Source organism: Pinus tabuliformis, chromosome 9 (assembly GCF_031772625.1).
Source record: "Pinus tabuliformis cultivar Carrire ecotype Pingquan chromosome 9, CPIR1, whole genome shotgun sequence".
Classification (NCBI taxonomy): domain Eukaryota; kingdom Viridiplantae; phylum Streptophyta; class Pinopsida; order Pinales; family Pinaceae; genus Pinus; species Pinus tabuliformis.
The window spans coordinates 1,615,163,624-1,615,185,612 of record NC_142307.1 but is presented as its reverse complement, the minus strand read 5'-3'; the positions used below and the strand labels follow the sequence as shown (position 1 = coordinate 1,615,185,612).

General features: G+C 38.8%; 1 protein-coding gene across 1 annotated transcript in view; it reads left to right on the top strand.

The window, feature by feature from the left end:
- The window catches only part of LOC149154957 (AUGMIN subunit 3-like), a 690,355-nt gene that overhangs the window by 590,923 nt on the left and 77,443 nt on the right, over positions 1 to 21,989 (top strand). Inside the window, exons 13-15 of the mRNA XM_089441741.1 lie at positions 13,682 to 13,834; positions 14,586 to 14,697; positions 14,907 to 15,048. Of these exons, the coding sequence (XP_089297867.1) occupies positions 13,682 to 13,834; positions 14,586 to 14,697; positions 14,907 to 15,048 (407 nt within the window). The remainder of the gene's footprint in view (positions 1 to 13,681; positions 13,835 to 14,585; positions 14,698 to 14,906; positions 15,049 to 21,989) is intronic.

Here is a 21,989-nt window from a genome sequence, read left to right as displayed (position 1 = left end):
TTTCTCCCATGTAGTTAAATGCCTTTTCCTATAACCATACATTCAACAAGCTGGAAAAAATAAATATTGCTGAAAACACAAATTCTGGAAATTTTACAAAATGCTGGAAATTGCAGAATTAAAAATCAGCAGTAATAAACAACCATTAAAACACATTTAAACACTGAGATTTTTGGTCAATTTGACCCTGGAAAAACCCCCTACAACTCTTGGGGAAAACCAGTTCGAGAGCTCTTCTTTATTTCTGAAAATGCCTTTTTCACAGTGAGAAATATTCAACAAAAAAAATCAGCAAGCAAATTTACAACTTATCTCTTTTCCCATGCCTCACAGCAAACTGGAAATTACAGCAAATAGGACAACAATAAATGCTGTACGACCTCCTCGATTTTCGTGCCCACTTTCATCATTAAATGCTACTGTACGACCAACATTAAATGCGCTGTAGGGACTGCAATAAATGCATTGTACGACATGCAATAAATGCGCCGTACGACTCTCGTTTTGCGTGCAGAAAAATCAGCAAACTGCTCCTCGATTTTTGTGCAAACCACTCCTCGAAAATCGTGCCAAAATTTGCCTTTCACTGTGTGTTAAACCAGCTGTACAAATCTGCTCAACTGCTGCCTTGGAATGTGTGCCAAGCTGCTGTCTCCTTCTCCTCCTTGCTCAGAAATCTCTCTTGCTATCTTGCTCTCCTTCTCCCAATCTGCTCATGAAAGAACGAATGACCTTTTCCTCATTTTCCTCCTTTAATCTAACCCCAAGTGACTTTTGGGTGATCCAAGTGACTTTTGGGTGATCCCTAAATCCAATGGCTGAAATAGATTGAGATCGAAGGCTGAGATTAAATGCTCATTTAAATCTCACTTTTTATTTTTTAATTCACCCCACTTTAATAAAGACCCACTTAGTCATTTATTTCCAAAGTCACTTTTCTTTTCTAATTTTTCATTGACTTTATAAAAGCCACTTTAAAATTAGACTTAATAACTTTATTACTTAAAGTCACTTTTAAATTAGATTTAACTTTATAAAAATTATAAAGTTACTTTAGGAGAAAAATTAAATTATTTTGGACACTTTTCCCTAGGCCAAAGATCAAATCCTTAAGGAACCACCTGTCCTCCGGTACAAAATTTCAACACTCCCTCTTACCGAGGAAGGTGTTCCTCACCACACCTATCTTGTCTCTGAAGTAGATATGCTTGCCCTGTGGTAAGGCTTTGGTAAGAAGATTTGGAACCTGCTCATCAGTGGAAATATAATCAAGCTTCACAGCTCCCTTCTGAACATAGTCTCTGATGAAATGATATCTGATCCCGATATGCTTTGACCTATCATGAAAAACTGGATTCTCCGTGAGTTTAATGCAACTCTGATTATCACAGTAAATCACTGAAGGTCTCAACGGCTGACCAAATAAGCCAAACAACATCTTGCGAAGCTAGATGGCCTCACAACTAGCTAGACTGGCTGCCATATACTCTGCTTCCGCTGAACTCAGTGCTAGTGACTGTTGCTTCCGGCTGAACCATGACACTACTGCTGAACCCAACCCAAAACAGCACCCTGAAGTGCTCTTCCTATCAGAAGCACAACCTGCCCAATCAGAATGAGTGTATCCTGCCAATCTCACTCCATCTCCCTGCTTGTAGTCCAGACCATAATCCATTGTCCCCTGCAAGTACCGCAAAATGTGTTTTGTAGCCACCTAGTGAACCTTCCTAGGCTCACACATAAACTGACTCATCGTGTTGACTGCAAAACAGATATCTGGTCTAGTGTTGACCAAATACATCAAGGAACCAATCAGTTGCCTGTACAATGTGGGATCCACCAACTCGGAATCCAAAGCATGAAGCTTCTTCCAGTTGGTGATCATCGGTGTCGACATGGGTCTACAATCCTCCATGTGGAATCTGCTAAGGATGTCCACAATATACTTCCCCTGCCCCAGGAAGAAATGCCCCTCCTTCTGCCACACCTCCAAGCCCAAAAAGTAATGCATTAAGCCGATGTCCTTCATCTCAAACTCCGTCGCAAGATCTCTCTTGCAGTGCTCTATGAGTCTCTCTGCACCTGTAATGACCAAATCATCCACATACAACACCAGAATGAGAGGCTCTTCACCAATCACAATAAAGTAAAGGTTCAGATCTGCCTCACTCTTTGTGAAACCCATCCCCTGCAAATATGTATCTATCCTGGAGTACCAAGCTCTGGGAGCTTGCTTCAGGCCATAAAGGACCTTCTTCAGTCTGCACACATGGGACTCCTTCCCATGCACCTCAAAGCCCTGTGGCTGCTCAATGTACACCTCCTCCTGTATGAAGCCATTGAGAAATGCGGTCTTCACATCCATCTGGTGGATCTTCCAACCCATCTCTGCTGCTATCGATATAATGGAGTGGATCGAAGTATATCGAGCCACGAGAGCGAAGGTCTCCTCATAATCAACTCCCTCTACCTGGGAGAACCCTCTAGCCACAAACCTTGCTTTAAATTTCTTAATGCTGCATCTGCAGCATGCTTTACCTTGTAAAGCCATCTAGAAGTAACCACGGATTTGCCCTCAGGCCTTGGCACCACCTCCCAAACATCATTCTTCATGATAGAAGAATACTCCTCCTGCATGGCCTCTCTCCAGACCTGCTGGCTAGCTGCCTCCTCATAGCAAGAAGGCTCAGAGCCAAGGATGCTGGTAACCATTGCCATATAGCTACAAAACCTCTCAGGTGGTCTACTCTCTCTGACCGGCCTCTTTTGCTCAGCAACAGATGAGGCATCTCTCAAGGTGTCTTGAAGCCACTTGGGCTTCCTCTTCCCTGAGCGCACTTCTCCCACCGGAGAATGAAACTCCTCCTCCTCATCATCATCAGGAGCCTGAACTCCTGACTGTCTGTCTGCTGTCCTCCTACCTGCACCTGAACCTGTAGAAGCTGAGGTACCGTGTGAACTGTCCATCAATGGACTCCCTAGTGAACTGCTCTGCATGCTGCCCAGAGCACCACCCCTCTGGCTCGATGAGCCACTGCTCACTGACGGACCTGACATCCTCATAGATGTACCTCCTGATCCCTGCCCACTGGATCCCTGCGACTGACTCAACTGCTGCTGAGGGTCTGGCTGATCCAGATACTCTAACTCCCGTGACCTCCTAAAGGCCCTGTTCTCCTCGAACTTCACATTCGGTCTGACAACAACTCTCCTCTGTGCAGGAATGTAAATCCGAAAGGCCTTTGAGGTCTCACTGTAGCCCACAAAGATACCCTTCTCTGCGGTGGGCTCTAGTTTGGTCCTCTTCTCCTTGGGTATATAGGAGTATGTAATGCATCCAAAGATATGAAGATGACCAATATCAGGCTTCTTCCCAGAGAAAGCCTCCTCCGGAGTCATGTGCCCCAAGGGACGATGCGGACCCCTGTTCTGCAAGTAAACAACTGTGTTGCAGGCCTCTGCCCACAAGAACAATGGCAACCCTTGATCATGTAACATGGCTTTGGTAGCCCCTATGATGGATCTGTTCTTCCTCTCCGCAACCACGTTCTGCTGGGGGTTGTAAGGAACAGTGAACTCCCTCCTAATGCCTGCCTCTGCACAATAGTCAACAAACTCTCCAAGGGTGTACTCTCCTCCATTGTCCAACCTCAGGGACTTGATCTTTCGACCTGTCTGTGTCTCCATAAGAGCTCTGAACTCCTAAAACCGTTTGATGACCTCACTCTTGGTCTTCAAAAAATAAATCCAGGTCCTCCTGGAGTGATCATCAATGAATAAAACATAGTACTCATATCCACTCAAGGAAACATGAGACATCCGACCGCTCACATCGTAATGAATCAAATCAAGTATCCCAGTCGCTCTGCTGTCACTTCTGGGAAAAGGGGATTTGGCAAACTTGCCCATCGCACAACCTCTGCAAGTATCAAAGTGATCAGTACTGAAATCTGGCACACCTGTAGTGATCTCCCGCAATGTCCTCAAGGCTCCATGATACATATGCCCCATCCTGCGGTGCCAAATCTCACACAGCTCAGAACTACTAGCTCTGCTGTTGGTACTACTGCTCATTGCCAAAAGGGGTTGGAATGCAAACTTGTACACCTTTGCATGGCGTACACCTATCACTATAGCTGAATCAGCTAGAGTGCCCCTGGGATACATCAACACCTGTCCTCCCCTGAACAATACCTCATATCCTCTGTCCACCAAAGCTGAGACGGATATGAGGTTCTTCTTCATCCCTGGCATGTATAGAACATCTGACACTTTCAAGGGAGGTTTGGACTCCCTCTGAAATGTCAGTGTCCCCACCCCGACTGCTCTAACAACTCTGTCATCACCGAGTACTACCTCAATATCAGTGCCATTCTCTGAAAGCTCTGAGAAGTACTCACGGACTCCTGTCATATGATGTGAAGCCCCACTGTCCACATACCAGATACCTTAACATGCTTCGCTAATCGAGGGAAAAGCATGCTCCCTCTGAACCTGTGTGGCAGGTGATCCTGCACTAGAGGACTCACACGTAGTGAACGCAAACTCCCGATCAAAATGACCTGCAAAGTCCTCAATCTCTGCTGAAGCTGCCACGTCCTGGTTCTTCCCCTTCTTCTTCTTCTTCTCCGGACACACAATTGCATAGTGTCCCATCTTTTGACAATTCCAACACTTCACCTTGGAATAGTCCTTCTGTGTGTTCCCCTGTCTACCTTTACCTTTGCTTTTGCCCCTTCCACTGCTTGTGGAAGCCTTCTTCTTCCCTTTGCCTTTCTTGCATCCTGCCACCAGTGCTACATCCTCATCCTGCTCAACTGGCTTGGCTGCCCCAAGCTGACCTTTCCTGATCTCTGTCTGAATGCAATCATCCCAAAACCTCTCCCATGTTGGAAGGGTCTCACGTGCACAAACCCCATCAGCAAAGTTCAACTATGAACGGGGGAGGCCATTCACTACAATCTGCACCAACTCAGTGGGTGAAATGGCCTCTCCAATCGCTGCCAACTCATCTTTCACATTAGTAATCTTTGTGAGATATCTAACTGCACTATCATCACCCATCTTAATGCTCTTCAGTTTCTCCTTCAGGACCATCTTCCGGTTCTCATTGATACTCCGGTAGAGATTGGACAATGCTGTCCACATCTCATGGGCATTACTCTTTCCTCTCACATGAGGAATGCAATGGTCTTTGATTTCGTCTAGAATCAGCCTCTTACCCTTATTGTTCTTCTTATTATACTCGGCCAATTGAGTAGTATCAGTAGGCACAACAATAGGGTTCTGTGTGGTATGCACCATGATATCCTAGACTTCTGCCTCCTCAAAGATACTCTGCATTCTGTCATTCCAAACGCTGTAATTTGTATGCCCATCCAGCTTATCCTCCACCCTCAATCCGAATGACATCCTGCTGTCCTAAAACTGAAAAATAGCACTGCTGTAGTAAAGATAAACCGCTGTTTATGAAAAAATCAGCTTGCTGGAATTTTCTGAGTTAAAAATCAGCAGCTGTAATTTTTCCTCCTTGTTGTCCCAAACTGCACTTCAACACTCAAGCTCTGGTACCATGTAAAAAATTTTGTTTTCCCACCCCGGTTTTCAGTTTCTCCTTATTTCTCCCATGTAGTTAAATGCCCTTTCCTATAACCATACATTCAACAAGCTGGAAAAAATAAATATTGCTGAAAACACAAATTTTGGAAATTTTACAGAATGCTGGAAATTGCAGAATTAAAAATCAGCAGTAATAAACAGCCATTAAAACACATTTAAACACTGAGATTTTTGGTCAACTTGACCCTGGAAAAACCCCCTACAACTCTTGGAGAAAACCAATTTGAGAGCTCTTCTTTATTTCTGAAAATGCCTTTTTCGCAGTGAGAAATATTTAGCAAAAAAAATCAGCAAGCAAATTTACAACTTATTTCTTTTCCCATGCTTCACAGCAAACTGGAAATTACAGCAAATGGCCCTCCTCGATTTTCGTGCCCACTTTCAGCATTAAATGCTACTGTACGACCATCATTAAATGCGCTGTACGGACTGCAATAAATGCATTGTACGACCTGCAATAAATGCGCTGTATGGCCCTCGTTTTGCGTGCAGAAAAATCAACCAACTACTCCTCGATTTTTGTGCAAACCATTCCTCGAAAATCATGCCAAAATCTGCCTTTCACTGTGTGCTGAACCAGCTGTACAAATCTGTTCAACTGCTGCCTTGGAATGTGTGCCAAGCTGCTGTCTCTTTCTCCTCTCTGCTCAGAAATCTCTCTTGCTCTCTTGCTCTCCTTCTCCCAATCTACTCATGAAAGAATGAATGACCTTTTTCTCATTTTCCTTCTTTAATCTAACCCCAAGTGACTTTTGGGTGATCCCTAAATCCAATGGCTGAAATAGATTGAGATCTAAGGCTGAGATTAAATGCTCATTTAAATCTCACTTTTTATTTTTTTAATTTACCCCACTTTAATAAAGACCCACTTAGTCATTTATTTCCAAAGTCACTTTTCCTTTCTAATTTTTCATTGACTTTATAAAAGTCACTTTAAAATTAGACTTAATAACTTTATTACTTAAAGTCACTTTTAAATTAGATTTAACTTTATAAAAATTATAAAGTTACTTTAGGAAAAAAATTAAATTCTTTTGGACACTTTTCCCTAGGCCAAAGATCAAAACCTTAAGGAACCACTTGTCCTCCGGTACCAAATTTCAACACAGAGGAGTCAAAAATGCGTTTGGAGGCAGCATAGGGAGCTACGATGGGGAATGGGATTGCATGGAGAGAAAATTGCATGGGAGAGAAAAGGAATTGCTTGGGTGTGGAGAAGATGGGTTCGATGATGGAGATCAGGGAATAAGGGCCATAGCTTGGCAGAGGATATGTAGAAGTAAGGGAAAACGCAGAGGTAAGGGAAAAAACTGAGATGGGAAGAGCTGCGTAGAAGGGTTTTATGGGTTATGGAGGGCTGCAGACAGATGGGAGTATGGCAGCGTTCTGAGATCACACTTTTGCAGATTGAGGCCAACGTGGGCAACATATTGCAGTGTTGGGTATGGCAGCCAAATAAGAAATAGGGATTCTATGGGTGCAGCGAGAGCTTAACACAGTATGTAAAAAAAATTCGAAATTTTTTCGTGCAACACAATGAAACCCTGAGCAACAGAACTGTACACCCACAAAAAACTGGTTCTGAGGCCAGATCTTACCCTCCAGGTCCTAGATCTAGCTTTGAGATTGAACCTCACCTTCAGATCTGCAACCTACAATGATAAAAATTCCCCAGAAACAATATATGTAAGGACAAAACTAAAAACCCTAAAAACCAGCTAAATAATTACAATATCCACAAGTTAAAGGCTATAAGCAGCCAGATTTGTCATTATCTCACACATATTTTTTTTAAAATTTTGAATTTAAGATGATGAGGTGCTTCAGAAAACCCTCCATGCATCCACAACAAAAGTTCTAATGATAAGCTCGGGATCAAAACCAGCTGGGCTCTTTAGAAAATGCTATCCGGGAGTTGGCTAGTCCAAGTGAAGACTTCCCCGAACACCCGATGATCTCAAAATCAAGGATTTCCTGGACAACTTAATTCAACCATTAACATAGAGAGAGAAAACGACAATAGTATTCATATCTAATGGAGATATCTGCCATTATATTCAGAAATTAAACTATCATTCAAACCCTAGTGACCAAACAAGATACCTGTGCTTAAAATCACTCTGCAATAAACTAACGTCAATCGGTGAAAGTAAATCTATGCAAGAAAATAAAACATCTTACAACATTTTCTCGAAGAGTAACACCAGCAGAGATTAACCCCAAAGTCTTTCTTTATTTGAACATGAAAAACGATTACAAGAGAGCTTTCCTTAGCACACGACTCAAAGATCAAATTCTCTCAATTGACAACTGACCTCCTATTTAAAGAAAAATTTCCCAACGGCTAGTTTGAGTGATCCTTGTAAGAGTGATTTCGACTGTCGATGAAGATCAAAATTTCTTTTAATCTCATCCATCAAAATTTTAAACATTAAGGAAATTTCAAAATTTTCAATTAAATATATTTAATAAATTCAAAAAATTAAAATTTGCATTTATTTCCTCAAAACTTGGACTTTTACTTAACCACGGGACCTAAGACATAAAATTTAACAAAATAATCAAATAATCTTAGTCCCTGGACCAGTTAAGATTTAATTTTTTTAAAGGATCCATGAATTTTACTTTTGGAAAATTTAAATTTAACTAGGACCTAGGACCTAGGACCTATGAGGGGATAAATTATTTTTCTAACCCTCAAGACATTTTACATCATGATTTTTACATTTTTACATCTCAAGGGGGAAAACCCATTTGATATAGACCATCACAGACTACCCAGTTCTACGACACAAGTATAATCTAGCAGATCAAGCAATTTGTAATAATATAACCTAACCAAATAGTTAGGATTATTTCCAAATCACTTTTACATAGATTCGATCTAGCACACTAGGACTCCCCTAAGATTCTAATGACAAAATCCATTCCGGCTTTGGGGTTAGGCTGAAGGAAAACTTTGCCGATCATGGATCGGTGAGACAAAAAACCTTTCGGAATGTAGATCATCACTAGAAAATTAGGCTTACCTAGGCAATTACATACATGACAGAGATCTGCTGAGATTATTTACAATTTACACATGCAGATTGGGTTTACAATATAACATGATTAGGCTGATGATGATAGTCGAATGGCATGTACACGATGATCAAGCGCTACCCTTTTGCGAAAAAAGGGAGTGTACTGCTATGGGTCGTTGACACGTAGTGGTTAACATTTGGCCCTACTTGGGGACACGCTGCTGCGTTGTAGGAATGTGAGAATCCAGAATTTGCATCCATGCAACACACAACAAAACATAAGTAGCATCCATCCAAAAATCATCATATAACATTAAGCACATGAAAGATATAAGCTCTTCATTTATTAACTATTTAGTAACATGAGAAGTAAATCTAATCCTAAAACAGAAATGAAATGCTGAAAAGACAAGGAGTAGGGTTAGAAATACAGAGGATGCCTCATGGCATCAGATGCGTTCAATATAGTGTACACTGAGCATTTGCTTGCTTTCAGGCAAATCTGTCAGTTGCTTCTTGGATGTGCCATGTCCAATTCTGCATATGGTAGGACTTTTTCCTACCCGAAATCAAGCTTCTTACGGTCATCTGATGCATCAAATCGCTTTCCTGTTCTCTTTCTCTTGCGTTTTTTCTTTGTGGCAGGCTGTATCACTAATAATGTGGAACATTTTGCTTCAAAACTCTCAGATGAAGTATGTAAGATATGCGTGACATGTCTTTCTTTGTTTTGCATCTGATCTTTATCGTTTTTTGTTTTATTCGGGTCACCTTCAATTAACCATTTTTCAATGGAACCAATGACCTCCTCATAATAAGATGGAGCTTGTTGCAGCAGATAAGGAGGCTTCTGATCTATTGACATCTCCTTGTTTCTTTCATCCTCTGACTGATGCTGAAATTTCTGTACCTGTATTGTTATGGCATCCATCTGGTTAGAGTGTTCAACCTTCATAGCATTGATTTCCCTGGCATGGTCTTCCTCCATGCTCAATAAATTATTTTGAAGACATATCTGACTAGCTTCCATATCTTTTATTACTTTGTCATTCTTTGCTTTTATGGTCATCAAGCAATGTTGCATAGAGTTTATCTCTTTCTTATGATTTGCTTGCATGGTAGCCAACTGATTATTATAATTGAATGTCATGATGGTCATCTCTTCATCCATAGTTAATAACTTGTTTTGCATAGAATTAATTTCCCTATCATGAATCTTTCATGGTTTCAACCTCCTTATCTCGCTTTTCCAGGTGGGTGTTTAAAGTTCTCATATCATTGACGTAATCAGTTACAAATTTTTCTTGATTAATCTCCATATTTTTCACCAGCCGCATTAATTCCACTATAATTTGCTTTTGATTTTCCCTTTCATTGTCACATTGATTTGACAATTTGTCCCTGCTTTTCCATTATCATGGATTTGATTTGTAATGGTGCAAGTGGATGGCACATTCTGATATGGAGAATTGTCTTGAAATCTTTCATCGACGGCTGGACCCTTCACAAGATCATTTTCATTCTGTTGCATAATTTTAGGGGTATAAGGCGAGCTATCTTGATAAACATATCTATCTTTAAAAGCATGAATGATGTCTTGTAAAGAAGTGAAAGAATCTTCAGGACAATTATTAAACCAATTCAAAGCATCACCCTCTGAAGAAAAGGCAAATAAACGCATTTTGACATCTTCATGATCATATTGGGGAGAACTACAATATATGAGCATTATATGAGAAAACTTGCATAGATGCTTTCTAACAGCGAATGAATCACCTCCCGAGAACAAAGACAATTTATGAATGGCCACTTCCAGAATATCATGGAGAACATTAGTAAAATGACACGGGGTAAATGAATAGTTCATGATGAATAATGAGGGACCAAATGGATGATAGAGAGAGACCTCTGCTCAAGAAATTCAAGGGATGAAAGAAGTGGAGTCGCCACTTGAACATGAATCTAACTCTAGGATCCAAAAGACAATAACAATTAGATATAAGGGAGGGCTTCTTGTCTGAGAAAAAATAAATGAAAAGAAATGGAGTCGCCACCCAAACAAGAAACGAACCGAGAGGTGCTAAATGTGCAGATGAAACGATTAACAAGATGACGGAAGCTAGGGCGATGAAGAGATCAAGTGACGCTAGGAAATGTTGGCCGTTTGACAGGCTAATGAATGGCAGAAAAGATGAGATGATTGAAAAGATTAATGTCGTGAGGACCAAGGACAGAAAAACTCTATCCTCGGCAGTGACGCCAAAAATTATTAACTTTGCCGGCTCAAATGAGAGATGAGAAAGATGAAAGATGAATGATGAATGTCGTAAAAGCGTCGAGAATCAAATGTTCTCGGATAAATTATTTTTCTAACCCTCAAGACATTTTACATCATGATTTTTACATTTTTACATCTCAAGGGGGAAAACCCATTTGATATAGACCCTCACAGACTACCCAGTTCTGCAACATAAGTATAATTTAGCAGATCAAGCAATTTGTAATAAAATAACCTAACCAAATAGTTAGGATTATTCCCAAATCACTTTTACATAGACTCGATCTAGCACACTAGGACTCCCCTAAGATTCTAATGACAAAATCCATTCCGGCTTTGGGGTTAGGCTAAAGGAAAACTTTGCCGATCATGGATTGGTGGGACAAAAAACCTTCCAGAATGTAGATCATCACTAAAATTAGGCTTACTTAGGCAATTACATACATGACACAGATAATCTATTATTTACAATTTACACATGCAGATTGGGTTTACAATATAACATGATTAGGCTGATGATGATAGTCGAATGGCATGGACACGACGATCAAGTGGTACCCTTTTGTGAGAAAAGGGAGTGTACTACTATGGGTCGTTGACACGTAGTGGTCAACACCTCTCACTATAGTATCCTTGAGACCTCATCACTGTCATGTCACCAAGTTGCATTGTGGCCCTCTTTCTGTGGTAGCACTGAGATCATCTCCTATCCAAGATGCTTCTTGTGGTGGTACTGAAGTCGAGATAGCACCGAAACTGTGTCTTTACTTATCTGTAATGACACCAAAATAGAGAGACCTTTCTGTGATAATACCAAACCTTGTCATCTAAAATAGCACTGAACCATACTATGACATGTGACCGAAACTGTGTCTAATGTCTCTATTGCAATCTGCATTGTGATTTCTGCAATTAGATCGAGATTCTTTGTACCCTTATCTAAGCTTCTTTCTTGAAATGACATCCAAACTTGTCACTATAATTTCTCGTCAAATTTCAAAGTTGATCGAACTTCTTGACTGTGGAATAGGCCGAGCTGCCTATTTATAGTAGTATGTCCATATATATTAGCCAACATGACCATATGAAGAGTTGTGTCTCCAATTTAGGTGAGCCGACATGAGTTCTATATTTCATCTTGAAGCCGACTTGAAGAAGGATAACTTGTGCTTGTCTTGGAGGGCTACTTGACAATGCTATTGACTTGTATACATTTGTAACATGCCCAAGAAGGGTTCTTCATACATGACATTGACTCTTTGACTTTTATGACTAGATAACAAATCCTAAAGGCTCACAATGGGAGCCATCTAAAAATAAAATTCCTTGGTTATGAAACCCATGAGGCAAGCATTACAATAATATTTTTTCTTCTTTACATCATTTACATAAAAATCACAATTACATGACATTATGAAGACTGTACCTAGTTACACTTTGCAATACTCCCTCTTAACTAGGGAGGTATTCATAATGGTACTTGGTCATTCTCAATCTGAAGAATTTCTCATAAGAAGAATCAGATTGGTAACCCATCTGTATAGCATCATATCAACCAACATTGTCACATAGCAAGGCCTTGACTAACAACTTTGTCTCTCCACGAGATTCGAGCACAATGCTAGTGAGACTAATCATTTATTGACACCCTCACCATTGTCTCTCCTGGAACATACCCCACTTGGTTTCTCAGGGTGTGTTCCACTAGGACTATTCTTATCTTGGATTCCTAGTCAAAGAATATTGGTCCTCTACGAATATTTTTTTGGATGCCCGAATTCATCCTCAAAGAGTATTGGATGCCAGATGCTTACCCAATCCTCCATTCTGTCTTCCCAAGTGAAGACAAGAATGATGTGTCTATCTCTCTCCTCATGGCCTTCACTAGGACTTATGGTTGTATCATCATCACAAAAAAAAAATGTATCATCATCACATGGAGCAAAGGAATTATTAGTTATCACCTAATTATGAAACACACAAGGCACCATTTTATTCCTATTTAACCTTGCACTCTGTTACCAATGTGAGAATTAATGGTATTGTACATAGCTCATAGCAAAACACATTGCCATAATATGGCAATAACAAGATAATCAACATGAGATATAGAATGCCCAATACACATGATCCCACAAAAGATTAAATTGCAGTATCCTAATAAGGGAGAACGTCCATTCTCAAATAGAAGCTCAATTCATAAGTGAGTTCTTCAATGTTGTACAAGCAAGTGTAAGGCTCTTTCATCCAAGTCTAACAGGGGAACACTATTTGGTCATTGAAGATTATTGTGTTTTCCTGAGTTATACAAATGCAGCACATATTAGATTGTAAGAATCGCCATAGTTTTCTCATGTTTTCTTTTTCATCACTCTAGAGTCCATTTCCATTCTAAGTTCTTAAGATTTCTGGGTTGAAGCTTTGTATGTAATGCACAGGAACAGTAAAAAATACTAGCATATGAATAATATTAAACACTATAAATTTTGAAAATGGAGAAATACTGTGTATTTTACTACTAAGTGGTAAGCTATCGGAAATTGTTTTTTTCTCACTCATAAATCTCTTTGTAAACTATGAAAGATATATCTTTAAAAGGAATTCTAACAAACTTCATGGAAACATTGAAGAGACCTTGGACGATTTGTAGTATTTATCAATGGAACTGAGGAACTGGATAGGTATTATACAATTGAAATAGATGGGTGGACCTTCAGGGTTGACTTTTTCTTATTGGATTAAAATTTGTCTACCTTTGCAGTTTATTACTCACTTGGTTAATCAGCTTGCCCGGCATCAGTTTTTGCAAATTACATGCCAGTTGGAAAGGAAAACTATGAATGGAGCTTATGAATTATTGAGAGTTATTGAAGCAGAGCTACAAGGTTTTGTGCAGGCGACAACAGGACGTGTGGTGAGTAATGATATCATGTTTTTTACCATGTGATGATTTAGCCATGCTTCTTCAAGGTTGCATTTCTTTGTGTAAATTGAATATGGGCTAGTTTGTATAGAACTCATGTCTAGGTGGCTCTCAAAATTTGTCTAATTTTAGCTGCCTCAGTGTGAAGATGTATGAATGCACCATAGCAGCATATAACTTTTCAATTCAATTGCCACTGGAAATAAATTTCACTGGGAAAGAGAAGTGGCCTGGGTGCGTTAATTTTCATTTTTAACTGAAAATTCCAAGTTTTGAACTTTTAAAATTCAACATGTGATGCAACTCTACTTCGATGATTCTTGTAAAATTTTAAACCAGTTATACTGTTCTTTCCTTTGAGGTAAGCACAGGCACTGAATTGAGCACATGAGCAAGTTAGTTTATTATGGCAATTTGTTCTATAGAACACTCTTGTGGTATTGACTCCTGAAATTAAATTGCTTTCTCATTCAATGACAGAAAAGCTCCTAAATTATGGCATCACTGAAATTTCTGTTCCTATTTGGTTCATTGATGATTGAGGTGACTAGTATCATTTAGTGTTTTATGAATGAAGTTGTACATTGGGAGTATCGATTTTATTGTTATGGGAAATAGTTTGAAGTTAATCGCCAAAAGGCTTATTTAAATGTAGGTAGATTAGGGAGGTGAAAATCTTTAGAAGTGGAAAATGCAATTTTCTAATCAGTTCCTTTTTGTTGTATTGGTTGTGGCTTTCCAGGAGCGGTGCTTATCATTGATTCAAGCTGGGTCTGAACCACATGAGCAAGGAGCAGTAGATGACCGTGACACATTGCTTCATCGAATAAGGGACCTTTTAAGCATTCATGCAAGTATGAGATCAGTTGTCTGCTGGTTTGATCATATAAAATGCCGACTTATTCTAGCAAATGTTTATTATTTAAATTTTATGTAATGTCCTAGGATATTTCATCTTTTGTTCATGACTATACTTATCTGTTTGTTATGGTGCTGCATAGAACAATTTTGCATACTTATCTGTTTGTTATATGACCATTTGCCTTATTTTTCTGGTTGGAAGATAATCAAGGAGCATCACTGATGTACGTGTCAGCACCTGGCATTGTTCAGCAAATTAGTAGCCTGCAATCTGACTTGAAATCACTTCAATCTGATCTTGAGAACTCCCTGTCAGAGGATAAGCGCAAATGTATTAATGATATGTGAGTTATCGTTTGCGAGAATTTTTATGAGATATGTTCCTGCATCTGTTAGACAAGAAGGATGCCAAGCTGGGAAGCATTGTTATATGTTTATATTAGTATTTACGAAAGACAGTCTTTGATTGTAAAGTAAGTCACCGTTAAAATGAAATAAAAATGTTTACTGAATTTCCACATTGATAGATAAGGTAGCAGATGCTGTATAACAGTTAAGTTGACAGTCATATACCAGAGACTATCCTTATAAGCAATTGTTAGAAAATAATCGCTTGCTGACAACTGCAAGTCTTTCATCTTCTACCTGCTGAGGTTACTTTGTTCTTTATTAGTACCACCATTATTTGTGAGTTTACATTTATGTTGCAAAGTGTTCTCTAAAGTTGCAAGTTTGAAGTAAAAAAACTTCGGATACACAGAAAATATGTATAAATGATTTATTAATAAAATGAATTTACAGATGATGTTGATTTACAATGGGTTGCCTGGCTTATATACCGCCATGGACACCTTTTAGGAAAGGGCATGATCTTATGATCGTGCCCTTTCGCCTAACTAAAACTAAATTAAATAATAAACCTAATATTAACTAATTTTTACATAACATTGCCTTCCTCTCGAAAGAATGCTTTGTCCTCAAAGCATAAGTAACGACGGATGTTGTTGAAGAATGATTCGTTCTCCCAGAAAGCGTCTTCTTCGGGTAAGTCCTTCCACTTGATCAGATACTCCAAGATGATCAAAGTCACACACTTTAAAAGATCTTGGATTAATCTCTCAATTCCCGCTTTTTGGAGATGTGGATATCGGTATGGCTTGATGTTGATGGGGTTTGACTCTGTTTTAACTTCTGTTCTACGCTCAATTTCTGTATTAGGCGGCATCTTCATAGGTAGGTCTTGAATCTCTGGTGATTCTTCTCTGGTCATATTTGCCGATAACATTTCTAATTGGTGACATTGTACTACATAAGCAGGTGCTCCATTTCGACTCAGCGTCATCATCTGGGATGATGATGTAACTTGATTTCCTGGTGGTTGAAATCCGTGTAGCTTGTACTTCTGACCTCCCCTTTTGAATTTTATAAATTGTACTTGATGGTTGGCGGCATAAGTACCTAAAGTTTGTAACCATTGGATACCTAAGACTACATCTACTCCTAACGGTACTGTGAAAAACGGAGACTCTAAACTGAAGTCTTGAATCTGCAATTTAACCTTATGGCATTTTCCCACCTTTTCAATCTTCTTACCGTTAGCTATCATCACTTTCATGTTTGGTAAGGGAAATGAAAATATATTGAGTCTTTTTGCCACGGTTGCATCTAGAAAATTGTGTGTGCTTCCAGAGTCGACGAGAACCACTACGTTGTTCTTCTTTATGTGTCCTTTTAACTTTAAAGTCTGAGGTTGTGATATACCTGTCATAGCTGATAATGATAATTGTGGAATACTTCCATCATCCAGTTCTGGTGAAAATTCTGGAGTGTCTTCTGTGTCTTCTACGTCATAATCTTCACTGTTTGAATCATTGGTTGCTTCACAATTATATAGATTCTTTGGTTCTTTTCCTTTAGCACATCTATGTTTGGGGTCCCACTTCTCACCACAACGTTTACATTTACCCTCTTTTATCCTTTGCATTTCCACATTAGATTTTTCATCTTCACGACGATGTGGTGGAACATATCTTGTATTATTTGAGTCCACATACTGGGGTATCCTTCGTTTTGCATAAGCTTTTTCCGCTGTTGACCAAAATATTGGTTCGGATTTTTTTTCAGCTGTTTTTGCTTTTCGTCTTGCTTCTTCTATAGATGTAATATCATGCATCTCAAGTTCTGCTTGTAAATGGGTTTTGAGTCCTGAGATGTATGACTGAATTAGACGAGATTCTGATAACCCAGGTACTCGTGTTACTAAGGTCTCCCATTCTTGAGTGTATTCATCGACACTTCCTTTTTGTCGTAGTTTGATGAGTTTTGAAAAGAACTCTTCTTCCTTTACACCTTGGAATCTTTTGAAGAATGCATCTTTAAATTTCCTCCAGCTAATGACATGTGTTGTCTTTTTCCACCACATATACCAATTATATGCTTCTCCCTCCATTTTCATGGACGCATGTCTGAGCTTTTCGTCATCGTCAGTGATGTCATATATCTCAAAGTATTCTTCTGCTTTATTTATCCATGCAACATTGTTTTTTTCGTTTCCATCGAATTTAGGCATCTCGACTTTTGCCCTTCGCTGGTATGTTGCCACTGGTTGAGCGAAAAAAGGGTGTTGATTGGTAAAGTTATCCCAGAGTTGCTTGTTTGTAAAGACTGTGTTACTTGCTTCTTGGTGGGGTGTCGCTGATTTTTTTGGAGATTCTACCTTGTCATGAGGGTCTGTGGACTTAGTTGAATCCGACGAGACGTGTTCTTGATTCTCTTCACCTTCTTTTAATAGCTCTTCGGGTGTACAATTCGACTTTTTACACAGACTTTTCAGCATTGTTAAGACTTCTTTGAAGTTTACTTCTGTTTGGACATGTTGACTTTCCATCTTTATCTCTATTCGATTTGTCGTATCTTCAAGATTTTTGATTTTGTCCGCTTGCTCCCCCAGCTTGCTCTCGACTTCATTTAATCTTTTACCGACCTCGTCGTGGTTGTTATTTATCTTTTGCTCTGCCTCCAACAACCTTTTCTGAAAATCCGCCATTGTCATTGTCGACATTTAGCGGGTTTGCGGAGGCGTGTATTTATCTGCCAGTTTAAGGGTTTTCCCTCTTTTTTTTTTTTTTTTTTTAAATAATTAAATTAAATTAATTTAATAATTTAATTTAATTAATAATAATTTTTTTTTTATTATCTAAAATAAATTTTATACATATAACTTTTAATAATTAAATTAATTTATATATATATATATAACTTTTTAATTAATTAAAATAATTTTAATTAATTAAATTAACTTTTTATATATATATATAAACTTATAACTAAATTAAAATTAAAGTTATATGTTATAAAATTTATAATATATATTATATAACTTATATATATTTATATTATATAATATATATATATATATATATATATATATATATATATATATATATATATATATATATATATATATATTAACCGTTATATATATAACTTATATTATAACTTAATTAAGTTATATAATTTATATATATATATAATTTACGATACGTTACAGTTATTGTTATATAACTTATATATATATATATATATTATAATATATATATATATTTATATTGTAAATTATATTATATATATTACAGAGCCGAATTTCTTATGAACCGTCACGGTTGATTAACTAACGTAACCCCGGGACTATTCAAAAAACCCACTGCAATCAAATTTGCGCTGAAGAGATAAGGTTGTTTACTAATGCGGTTTCCACAGGTCCGAAGATGAGAGAAGCAGCTACAAGACTGTAGTCCGAGCCTCCAATCTGAGATCTGGGTGTTGTTTCGAAAATGTAAGATCTGGTCCTTCTACGCACAGGTCCGAGGTATCAAGTATTGAATGCTACGCACAGGTCCGAGGTATCAAGTATTGAATGATTCAAGATTTTAATAGATGTTTATCAGAGAAAACTATGTCAAAATCACGTAGCTATATGCCTGGCCCGAGACTGCAATGTTAATTGTATAAATCCGCAATTGGTTAATAAGAAGTTGTAATTGAAGACGCAGATTCAACACCATAAAAAGGGTCACGATATCCACCACAGGTTCACACGTATTTTCGCAAAGATTGTATAGTGGTTTCAAATGTATGGGGGTGTCGGATGGTCAACAACGTGCCGGTGATGGTGTAGCAGACGTCGGGGTTTGCGGTAGGGAACAACAGGGATCAGCGGGCAGAGAAAATCGGGTATGTGGGAGAATGCCAAACACTGTGCCACAGTGTCTTCTTCCAACAGGCAGATGAAACCTGCTCTGATACCAGATGAAGTAAAAAAACTTCGGATACACAGAAAATATGTATAAATGATTTATTAATAAAATGAATTTACAGATGATGTTGATTTACAATGGGTTGCCTGGCTTATATACCGCCATGGACACCCTTTAGGAAAGGGCATGATCTTATGATCGTGCCCTTTCGCCTAACTAAAACTAAATTAAATAATAAACCTAATATTAACTAATTTTTACATAACAAAGTTGTTCATCGTCTACCTCCTGGGCTTACTTCATTCCTTCTTAGTTTTGCCAAGTGTTCTTTAGAATTGCTAAACGCTTCAGTTCTTAGCATGGAGTAGCCTTCATTTTCCTCCTCACAGACTCAAAGAATTTTGCTGATATTTTTTGGCTTGTTATCTCACTGATTGCTCAGATTTCCTGTGATTGTGCAAATTTTCTTCCTTCAACTTTTGTGTAACAGTCTTGTCACGCAGTTGTGGAATTTCTGCATGATAGGCAGCCAGACCAATGTGTCAAATTTTTCTACAATGATGCATAGTAGAAACCAATCTTCTGATATGATAAATTACTTCCTAATAATCTTCATACAATTTATTTTATGCCGCTGATATTATTAAGCAATTATACACAGAAGATTTCAACAGTAATGCAATGAAAACAGTAAGATCATAAAGAGACAGCCATGGACAACAGACACAATTTACCGTGGGAAACCCAAACTTGGGAGAAAACCCAGAAATTTTTCTTCTAGGAGAAATTATTCTTCGGCAAGGTTTACAGTTCAAAAAATTATCTAGAAATCTGTGCCAAAATATGAGTCTAAACACCAGTCAAACCTGGTTAAAGTTGCAGCAAGTCAACGCTGGTCAAACCATCCAAAGATACAGAAGTGAACACTGGTCAACAGTGAAAAAATTCAGCCTGCAGTCAATTTCAGACCTGCGGTCAACTTCGGCCTGTGGTCAACTTCGGCCTGCAGTCAGATCTTTACTGCAGTCAACAGTCAACTTGGTCAAATCTCAGGAAATTCGGTCTCTTTCTACTCCCACGTGTGGATGCTTAGAAGAGAAGATGAGATGATTGAGTGGTAAAATGAAAATGTCACATTGTGCATATATACTTGTCAAAAGGGGTGAATTTCGACCAAGGGACACACCTTTTCATGGTGGGGCCAACTTGTCTCTTTTGCGCGTACATGAAGCTCAAGAAACAGAATTTTAATTTTCATAATTCTTCTAAGCCGATTTAGGAGGCTTTTTGTAATGCGAAAATACCCCCTGATGCTACAGAAAATCAACACTCCCTCTTAGCGAAGGAGGTATTCTCCTGGGCTGCAACAGATTTCCCCTTTGTTGAAATTTATCCTCCATAAGAAAACTTCATGAGCTTGCCATGTTGATGCATGTCTATAGATAACTCCATTTTGGAGTAGGAACTGTGAGTATCCAAGGCCTTTTACTTGTGGCCAAATTCTCTTATGGCTCCTTAGGAAAATGTATCAATCTCATTTGGTCAAAGTCCTTTATGACCCAGCGAAGTCCTTTTCGCTTCTCAGGAGAGAATCTGCCATTGGACCATTCACCTTCAACCAAAATCCTTTATGGCTTCTCAGGCAAATTACATCTATCTCCTTTGGTCAAAGTCCTTTATGATCAAGCCAAGCCCTTTTGGCTTCTTAGAAGAAGATCTGTCCAATCCTGTAATTTCCCTAGGCTATTCACCTCTGGTCAAATTCCTTTATGACTCAGCCAAGTCCCTCTGGCTTCTCATGTGAATGTATCTATCTCCCCTGCTCAAAGTCCTTTATGACGCGACCAAAATCCTTTATGGCTTCAAGAGATGGTTTGCCCAATCTTGTAAAGACATCATCACTCCCTTTCAGTGAGGGATTTTTTTTATTGCGCCAAGCTTGTCTATAAAGTATACAAAACTTCGCCCTAGATAGAGGCTTGGTGAGAATGTCAACAATTTGGTCATCTGTGGATATGTGTTGCAGCTCCACTGCTACTCCCTGCACCATGTCTCAGATGAAGTGATATTTGATCAAATAGTCTTGTAAGAAGTTTTAGAAGCCAAATTGCTTCACGTTTTGTGACACTGGTTGTGATATACTCTGCCTCTACTATACAAAGTTTGAAAAAAGTATGCTTCATGCTAAAATAAGATACCATAGTTGATCCCAAACTAAAGCAACACCTCTAAGGTGCTTTTTCTGCCATCTGCACTCTTGGCCCAATTTGAATTTGTATATGCCTACAACCTCACTTAGCACCTTAGACATATCTCAAACCATATCCAACTATACCATGTAGGTACCTCGACACATGCTTCACTTCAACCTAATGTACATGCCTCGTCTCAACCTTAAACTGGCTCAAGCTGTTCATTGCAATGTAGATATCCGATCTAGTGTTAACCAAGTACATCAAGGATCCAATCAACTGCCTGTACATCTTGGTATCCAACGAATCTAAATTTGAAGCAGAATGACTTAGCTTCTTTAGATTGGTCACCATAGGTGTAGCCATGTACTTGCAGTCCATCATGCCGAATCTCTTCAAGATATGAACAACGTACTTCTCTTGTTCAAGGAAGGTTTGACCAGGTCCTTGCCACACCTCCAATCCCAAGAAATAATGCGTTAGGCCAAGATCTTTCATCTCAAACTCAAAGACCAACTCCCTCAGACAATGAAGCAGATTCTCTTGCCACTGCTGCTCTCTCTATAACGTAGGCAAGTCCTTCTGCCACTGCTGCTTTCTCTGTCACGTAGGGAAGTCCTTCTACCATTGCTTCTCTTTGTCATGTAAGCAAGTCCTTCTGCTATTGCTGCTCCATCTATCACATAAGCAAGTTCTTCTATTATCTGACATGGTCTCCTCAAATAAGTGCATACTTCTCCTAAAGACCTTTTGTCTCTGAGCATCTTGACAATTGCAACCCATGACATTCTCTTGGAAGGTTGTTCCTTCTACTTTGCTTGACTACCTGCTCCATTG